This window comes from Sinocyclocheilus rhinocerous, unplaced genomic scaffold (genome assembly GCF_001515625.1).
Source record: "Sinocyclocheilus rhinocerous isolate Xijiao unplaced genomic scaffold, SAMN03320098_v1.1 scaffold2834, whole genome shotgun sequence".
In the NCBI taxonomy this organism is placed as follows: Eukaryota; Metazoa; Chordata; class Actinopteri; order Cypriniformes; family Cyprinidae; genus Sinocyclocheilus; species Sinocyclocheilus rhinocerous.
This window is the reverse complement of record NW_015662588.1, coordinates 439,366-448,796: the sequence shown is the minus strand read 5'-3', so window position 1 is coordinate 448,796 and position 9,431 is coordinate 439,366. Positions and strand designations below refer to the sequence as shown.

Below are 9,431 nucleotides of genomic sequence, written 5' to 3'. Positions count from 1 at the left end.
GGGGCGTGTTAGAATGAGCCGTTTTAGGTAGGTGTGGCTGACTGTTAACTTTAATAAAGAATATCTCTTTGGATTTGAGACTTTAGTCTTTGCAACTTTACAGATATTCTTTATGCACCAAGAGCTTGTAACACTCCAAAGAGAAAGGAAAAATTTAAATCGCATCATATGACCCCTTTAAGAACTGATTACTGAAAGGTTATTTGGGGAACCAAAAATGGTTTTTCTGTAGCATTGCTGCCAAAACTACCCCCTTTTTTTTGAGAGTGTAACATAATCGAGTCACTGTCTCAATGGTGGGTGAGATACATGAGATTAGATACTGAGAATTAGTAATGTCTCAGTGTCATCGTCATCATATTCTGATAGTATCTCACTCTTGATCACTCAAGTAGAAGCTTGAATGTCTCCTCTCTGGTCAGCATATTGGCAAAATGATGACCCGATGCGTACAGGAAGTCACAGAGGGACAGTCCCTCATCTGACGGCCCAGTATCAGTGACACAGCCACACGTAGCATCTCTCTGCTGCTGCTCTAATCGAGAAATAAACGTCTGCTGGAGCAAACAGCATGAGGAGAAGCAGATACGCTTTGTTCAGTGCTTTTACCCATTCATGAAAAAGTCTCACATCTCACGTGAATGTCAGTTCTACGTCTCCTAATTTAAGAGGCAAAGTGTCCAGCTGGCAAGGTTCTTGTAGAAGTAGTGGACAGGTGATAAAAAGTGACGACTCATTGCAGTTCTCGTCTGATTGGGAGGACAAATCTCCCAATCCTGATACATTCACGGACTGTAAGGGAGATTTTTTCAAATAGCTTGGTCTGTCATTGTCATTATCGGTTGTGAATGTACAGCTGGTTTGCTCATGAGACAATGAATCACTGTCTGTTACGAGCTTCCTGGTTTTGCACCACATGCAAGTCTCAACATCAGAACACAAGCACGTCACATGACCAGACCGATAGCCACTGCTAGGGCTGGCCATGTTAGCTTCAACGTCACATGGGATGGTTGCCTCACTTTCAGCATCCGCTGAAGGACTCTGACTACGATATCCATCCCCAACTACTACTATCTCAGACAGGAGGTCACCCTCTGCCCCCTTGAGATTGTCAGACACATCCTGGTTTCCCATTCCCAAGCCACTGTCCTCGTTTCTTTCACTTTCGTTGCTGCTATTTACTCCTCCATCTAGGAAAGGGCGCTCTTCCAGGCTTCTTCTTCCACTGCTGAGACTGTCCTCAGTGTCTGTCAGACTGCCACAGCCGCTGTCTTCCTGTACCATATGTTCATCTGTGCTTCGGTTCTTAACCGAATGCTGCTGGCCGACACTCACGCCGCTGTCTGTACTCTCTCTTCTCTCTTTTTCCTCCTCCAGAAGGTCCTTGTTCTCATCACATGTTTTACTCTTTTCCGCCTTTTTGTTGTTAGTCACTAGCCATCCTTTGTCAGTGACTGTTTCCACTTGGATCAATCCTACATTCATAGGGTTCCATCCATTCACAGCGGATTTCTGATGGAAATACAAATTAAATAATAAAATAAATTAAATGTTTGGGGTCAGTAAGTTTTTTTTTTTTGTATCTGTGTGTAAGAAATTATTATTATTCAGCGGGATGCATTCATTAAAGAATCCTGAATAAAATAATTAAATAAAAAAATAAAATAAAATAAAATAAAATAATGTAGCATTGTTTCCACAAAAATATTTACGAGCAAAACTGTTTATAACACTAATAATAACTAATAATGAAATGTTTCTTGAGCATCAAATCAGAATATTAAAATTATTTCTGAAGGATCACGTGAATCACGTGATCACTGAAGACAGTAGTAATGGCTTCTTAAAATTCAGCTTTGTCATTACAGAAATAAATTATATTTTAAAATATATTCATAGATATATATATATATATATATATATATATTTCACAATATTGTTGTTTTTACTGCATTTTTTATCAAATAAATGCAACCTTGGTAAGCACTTTTTTTCAAAAACATTTAAAAATATGCATACACATACAGGTATATACGTATATAATGTATTTATTGATATGACAACCACAAAATGGAATTGTCTTATCATTTAGAACCAAACATCACTGAGATGATACATACGCAAGTCATGAAAAATCCCCAGCATTTCCCTTTTCTGCTACTGTTCCTCAAAAGGAGAACCAACACTTATGACAGGCGTCAGTACTGAGCTTTTCTTCTTAGAATTTATTCCTTTTTTAAGACCCTGAAATTGGCTTGCTCTAACACTTTTGGTTTTGAAAAAAACTGCATTTATTTTAAAATCCTCAAGCTGACTCACCAGAACAGCAGGCATTTTACCAGGACGCCTCAGGAAGAAACAGACTGCGAACATGAAGAAGGACATGACACCAACTACACCAATAACGGCTATGAAGATCAACAGGGACATATCTGACAAACAAGAGAAAGTTATTTAAATTTCACATAGAAATAATTTTAGGAACATACATAGGCAATAATAAACCCAACAACCATACCCAATAAACACAAACACAAAGCTGAAGGGTCTTGAATCACCCTGAAGGGTTTATTTTGTGCTACATAATGCTTATTAAATAAATACAGATTCATTTTTAATATTTTGTTGGCATTATATAAAAACAGCATCAGATTCTTCTTCTATTTGAGAGACCTCTGAAAAAATGAGATGATTATTAGTTATTTAAATGGTGTCCATGTGATCTACTGTATAGTACCTGCTGATGGATATATGCAGTGTGGTAATGAGGTGTTGCTCCCATCATTAGATGCCATCTCCACTTTCACATGAACACAATACTCCTGCCATAACGGTAATGAAGTGAACTCCACCTCGCCATCTTCATCATCATCAAGTACTGTTAAAGGCTACATCAGGGAAAACACAGGTTTAGAGATCTCAACGGCATGCAATATAATAAGCAATTTCATTTATTGTAACTTTTTCAACAAAAACAATTTGGGCTAGTCCACTAAAAAACCAACCTCACTCTCCTGTCCTTTTGGATACAGAATGGCAGAGTAACTTGGGCCATATTCAAAAAGATCATTGAGAAAAGGCTTTCTGTAAATCTTAACTTTCACCGTATTAGGGGAGGAAGACAGGTCAAACTCTGGAGCCAACAATTTGCCTAAAACATGGAAGGAAGATCACCATTACCAATTGTGCAACTTGTAGACAGTAAACTCTGATGTTCTTTATAAGAATGTGGTAGTTGTATTTATTACACTTTTTTTGGTAAATAGTGGTCCTGCAAATACTTACTGTCCAATAAATGAATTCGTCTTGCTGCTGACCAGGACAAGTTATAATTTCCTTCAAACAGTCCGATCTTTAATTTCATTGTAGGTTTGTATATAAAGTTCCCAAGTTCACATCTAGTTTCTGTTATCATGTTACACTCTGGCACAATGTCCCACTTAGCATCAGGACCTTTATCTCTATCAAAGCAAAGACAAGTATATTAGCTTTGGAGTATTGTAACATTTGCTCAAGCAAAGAAAAGGACTAAAATAATATTTTGGCAACTGTGAATACAATACTATATATATTGTATTATACTGGTTGATGGATAGTAGGACAACATTTCTGCTTACAGTGCTGTGTTTACTTGATAAAGGGCATATACGGGGGCTCCTTTAGGGGGATCCCAGAGCACAGTTACATTTCCCTCCCATACGTCTAATGTCACATTTAATTCCAGCTGCTCACCTGTGAACAAAAGAGAAACATTATCAGAATTATCCTCACCCTTCCCCATACTTTGAATCAATGCTCATCTCTTCTCAATAGAGAAGTCAAGTCAAGTCAAGTCACCTTTATTTATATAGCGCTTTTAACAATACAGATTGTGTCAAAGCAACTGAACAGCATTAATTAGGAAAATTGTGTGTCAATGATGCAAAATGACAATAGTAAACACTAATTTTTCAGTTAAAGACAGTTCATCATTGAATTCAGTGATGTCATCATCAGTTCAGTTTAAATAGTATCTTTGCAATCATTTGCAATCAAGTCAACAATATCGCTGGAAATGAAGTGTCCCCAACTAAGCAAGCCAGAGGCGACAGCGGCAAGGAACCAAAACTCCATCGGTGACAGAATGGAGAAAAAACCTCGGGAGAAACCAGGCTCAGTCGGGGGCCAGTGCTCCTCTGACCAGACAAAACCAGCAGTTCAATTTCAGGCTAGCAAAGTCACATTGTGCAGAGGAATCATCTGGTTCCTGTGGTCTTGTCCCGGTGGTCGTCTGAGACAAGGTCTTTACAGCGGATCTGTATCTGGGGCTCATCTAGTTGTCCTGGTCTCCGCTGTCTTTCAGGGCTGTAGAGGTCCTCTCTAGGTGCTGATCCACCATCTGGTCTGAATAGTGGTTTATTTGCACTTGTTCCAGTCAAAGCTGAAGTCTCACACTTGAGGTATTGTATTTATTGTGAACAAATCATGATCAGCTGTACTTTCCAGATGTAGGTGACATGACAACACCTTCTCTTTACTCATTTTACTTAAATGGATGTCTGCTTTATTAAGCAAACCACCTACCCAAATTTTCCCCAAAAGAACTTACACAATGCTGTACAATACAATGTATTAGCGAAGCCCGGGGTTATTTAGTTGGGGGTTGAGCAACAAATCCAATTACACACATTTCTGTTTTCTCTAACTATCTTTTCTATGGTGGTTTTAACAATGAAGGAATAAAGGTTGGTTTTAACACCTGAGGAACCTGACGGATATTCACTAGAGTCAGTGTTTATAATCAATATCCTTGTCAAATAAAGAGTTAAATAAATTGTAAATTGTAAAAAAATAAATACAGATTGTCTTTGCTATATATCCATTTTGAGAGGTTTCAAGGTTACTGCGGGGGTGTCCGAATTTGGCAAGGAATTTACATCACTCACGTCATCGCTGTGACCGAAACTGGGGACTTCAAGTCAAGCGCCCACATGCACTTTATATTTATTTTGCATTTTCAGTATTGTGGATATTATTTGTATGAATATTTAATGTACAAATGTACAAATAATATTTTATATAATTAATTTATATTATTATCAATTAAAATACATTATTGTCACACACACACATATAATATATATAACCACGTGCTTATATAATATATATAACCTAGCTAAATGAATAATTAGCTTTAAAAAAAAAAATTACATTATAAATAAATAAATAAATCTTACCTGCTATGTAAACTGGGATGATTATTAACGTGACCAAAAAATAAATCCATGAAGTCCAATCCATATTTATGTCAGTTGAGCATCATACCCAATATTAAAAATCCTAATTCCAGTCCAGCTCCACACACAAACACATGCATAAAAACATGCATGCAGTGTTCCTGATAACTAAATAACTCTTCTAACAGAGCCAGCTCAATGTTCAGTTACTGCTCAGTTCCGTCCGCACCCCTCTCTCTCTCTCTCTTGCTCTCATGTGAATGTGAGGTTGAGCAGTTGACTGGTTCTCTATGTATTTGCACTGTGAACTTCCTCCCTCTCTGTTTTGCTTTAGTCAGTCTTCCGTGATGACAGATATTTCCCCCACTCTGTGAAAGCAACATGTTTTTTTTCTCTCTCTCTCTTGTGGTTATAAATGTACCATCAAGTGCAAACTGTAGCCGTGTACGTGAACACATGTAAACATAGAACATAAAACATCTACAATATAAATGTGTGAACCTATAAATACATGTAATTTTTTCCCAATGTAAAGGGAAATACCAGTGCACACATTAATTAGGGAGAGTACCAGAGTTATCATGTTTGTTCTTGGTATTTACAAAGGAAATTTTGTTAGTAAAGGCTCATTGAGTTATTACTGTTTGTGATTAACACATTTGCTAAGATATAAAACTTGTGTTTCTCAGTACTGAACTGCAAGTATGTTATGCTTGCATATCAGCACGTGACCACATGAAATTGGCTTGCTCTAACACTTTTGGTTTTGAAAAAAACTGCATTCATTTTAAAATCCCTAAGCTGACTCACCAGAACAGCAGGCATTTTACCAGGACGCCTCAGGAAGAAACAGACTGCGAACATGAAGAAGGACATGACTCCAACTACATCAATAACGGCTATGAAGATCAACAGGGACATATCTGACATACAAGAGAAAGTGATTTAAATTTCACATAGAAATCATTTTAGGAACATACATAGGCAATAATAAACCCAACAACCATACCCAATAAACCCAAACACAAACACGAAGCTGAAGGGTCTTGAATCACCCTGAAGGGTTTATTTTGTGCTACATAATGCTTATTAAATAAATACAGATTCATTTTTAATATTTTGTTGGCATTATATAAAAACAGCATCAGAACGTTCTTCTATTTGAGAGACCTCTGGAAAAATGAGATGATTATTAGTTATTTAAATGGTGTCCATGTGATCTACTGTATAGTACCTGCTGATGGATATATGCAGTGTGGTAATGAGGTGTTGCTCCCATCATTAGATGCCATCTCCACTTTCACATGAACACAATACTCCTGCCATAACGGTAATGAAGTGAACTCCACCTCGCCATCTTCATCATCATCAAGTACTGTTAAAGCCTACATCAGGGAAAACACAGGTTTAGAGATCTCTTGTGGTTATAAATGTACCATCAAGTGCAAACTGTAGCCGTGTACGTGAACACGTGTAAACATAGAATATAAAACATCTACAATATAAATGTGTGAACCTATAAATACATGTAAATTTTTCCCAATGTAAAGGGAAATACCAGTGCACACATTAATTAGGGAGAGTACCAGAGTTATCATGTTTGTTCTTGGTATTTACAAAGGAATTTTTGTTAGTAAAGGCTCATTGAGTTATTACTGTTTGTGATTAACACATTTGCTAAGCTATAAAACTTGTGTTTCTCAGTACTGAACTGCAAGTATTTTATGCTTGCATATCAGCATGTGACCACATGCATGTGTGTGCATGCTAGGGGTTGAACGACTTCTGATTTTTCGTCTGATTTTTTTCTGATTTAGCGTCTAGTCAGACGCTGATGACGTCATTAATGAACAAATAAGTCTGGAGCTGTGACAAACACCTTGTGCACAGCTATGGCATATGACACAGCGCTGCCCACATGGCTATTGCTTCTATAAAAGCTGGGCTCCAAACAAAAAAGTCGAGTAAGTAGCCATTGGCTCCTATAAGAAAAAAATGTAGGCGCCAAATTATATTTTTAGGTGCCACAGAATAAACGTGTTTTATTTATTTTATTATTATTTTTTAACATTTCAATAATGCTTTCATGTGTTTATGTCTCATCTTTTCTTGAATTTATCAGCATTTTAATCGATCTTGTAGATGACCTGGGAACTAAGGTTCACTTAAAGTGGGAACTCAACGTTCAAGAAATATATGCTTGAACTTTTCAGTTTCTAAGCTATTTTACTGAGAAATCACAGAACAGTGTTGACAATACATTTCCGCGCTGAATTATTCTATGTGTGTGCGATCTGTGCGTGATGTACGAGCTACTGTCTGTAATTTGTGTGTATTACAGTGCAGCAGCGCATTAGATTAGAAAGGCGATTAACTTAACTTACAATTTCGAGCATCCAATAGCCTAATATAATCACACGTCTTGTGGAGCGATTTCAGAGTATGCATTTATTTGTCATTTGAACTGTTTGGAAACTGAGCGTAAATGTGGAAGTCTTTCAAAGATTTCTTATCCTGTTGCACCCTCTATATACCCTTTTTCTGTTAGTAAACATTGTGACCTTTTCTGTGGGCGGAGCTTAGGTGGAGGCAGAAAGATTCCCCTGACCGCTTCACTAACGTTAACTATGAAGTTTGTTAGCTTGTTTTTGTTATTTTTTTAACAATGGCTGGAGAAAATCCGATTTTACTTGCATATGTAAAGTCACTCGCTGTCCGGGATCGCGACTGTTATTTGAAAAGCTTAACTTTAACGGACGAAACCAGATTGACCGACCCTACACGCTAGCTCAAAGCATGGATGATCTGACAGGATTACCTCCGGTTGAGTGATTCACATCTATAGAGAAACCTAACGTGTAACGTTATAATAAAGAGAAACTCACCTGTGTCTGTCTAGTCATGAAGATGCATATTTCAATTTCAGCAGGCAACTATTTTTACAGCTACATTAGTGTGAACTGGGCCAAAATACAAAAAGAAGTTAAACATTCAATGTGATGGATATATTATTTAAAGATGTATGTGTCATGTAATGATACAAATAGTTATTTTAAAGTATATCCCTCCTGTAAATGATGTAAGTTTACAGTGGCATTACATACCTTTACTTTATATACAGTACATTTAGTAGTCAACATTTGAAGTGGATCAAAAAAGTTAATCAAAGTTGTCCTAAGACAAGAACGCATTTTGGTTTTAGGACAACTTTGATGAAAGGTTTTGATCCACTTCAAATGTTGACTACTGTATATACACACAAATAGAAAATATGCTTGCATTAACTTCCATTCATGCTTTTATATAATTGTTTTAAATTGAAGTATAAATTAATAAAACATTTAAAAGTAAATAAAAATATAGTTGTGCCAATGTTTTTAAATCAAAGCATAATGTAATGCAAAGTATATTAAAAAGCAAATTAAAAATATTGTTGTATTAACTTCTATTCGTTATTCTGTTATAAATGATGTCTAAATCATAATTTTTTTCAGCAGAGAAGGACCTTTTGCATAAGAAAACTGTAAATCTGACTCACTCAGTCTGCATGTTTCACTTTCCCATTAGTTAAAGAACTGAAAAAGCCTTGTGGTAATCAATGCAGCTCATACCCACACGCTCAACCAGGCCTGGAGAGCACATTTATATTGAAACTGATCATCTAGAATCAGTTCCCTTTGAGAAAGGCCAGTCCGAGAACAGATTTCTTATAAAAGGATTTTCACATACCTGATCTAAAGCTGAATCACATGAAACTTGACACAAAATTCACTCAACAAGTCTGCTTTGGAGGAAAAGCTATTTTGCTGCTAGAAATATGACAGGCCTGTTTCTAAATGATTTTTTCATGTAAGTATGATCTTATTATAGCCACTGTGCATTTTTATCAAACAGAATCATCTCACCAAGCAAAACCATAAATAGCAATAGTCGGCTCATGCATGCTCAGCCAGCATTTTTCAAATTAAAATCATTTTAATGATTTGAAAATGATGGGTTTTACTTTGTGTTGTATATATGTAAATAGGTCAAACTCAGAATGAATCACATAATGAGTATCCACAATATCTAGGGCATGTGTCTATATTTAGACTCAAAATGCACATGCATACTACATCAGATATCCCTCGAGAGTTCAAATCATCACATGTCCTCTCTGAGAAGGTTTACTGAATGAAGCTGAAGTTTAACTCTAGAAAATCAGTGTTCTGT

General features: G+C 36.5%; 1 protein-coding gene across 1 annotated transcript; it reads right to left on the bottom strand.

Moving 5' to 3' along the window:
- Window positions 1-254: 254 nt before the first annotated feature.
- LOC107728159 (uncharacterized) lies at window positions 255-5,441 on the bottom strand. Its single transcript, XM_016538251.1, has 7 exons — window positions 5,220-5,441; window positions 3,621-3,735; window positions 3,289-3,464; window positions 3,009-3,154; window positions 2,741-2,891; window positions 2,323-2,435; window positions 255-1,515 (listed from the first exon to the last, which is right to left on the bottom strand). Exons 1-7 carry the CDS (start codon window positions 5,281-5,283, stop codon window positions 634-636), a joined length of 1,647 nt encoding a protein of 548 aa, XP_016393737.1. The 5' UTR covers window positions 5,284-5,441; the 3' UTR covers window positions 255-633.
- Window positions 5,442-9,431: the final 3,990 nt, after the last annotated feature.

Excerpts from the sequence above, each read along its gene's own strand:
- LOC107728159 (XM_016538251.1), bottom strand. The coding sequence starts at position 5,283 with ATGGATTGGACTTCATGGATTTATTTTTTGGTCACGTTAATAATCATC. Across the intron at positions 3,736-5,219 it reads CATCCCAGTTTACATAGCAG|GTGAGCAGCTGGAATTAAAT; the intron begins GTAAGATTTATT and ends TTTTGTTCACAG. Across the intron at positions 2,436-2,740 it reads CTGCATATATCCATCAGCAG|ATATGTCCCTGTTGATCTTC; the intron begins GTACTATACAGT and ends CTTGTTTGTCAG.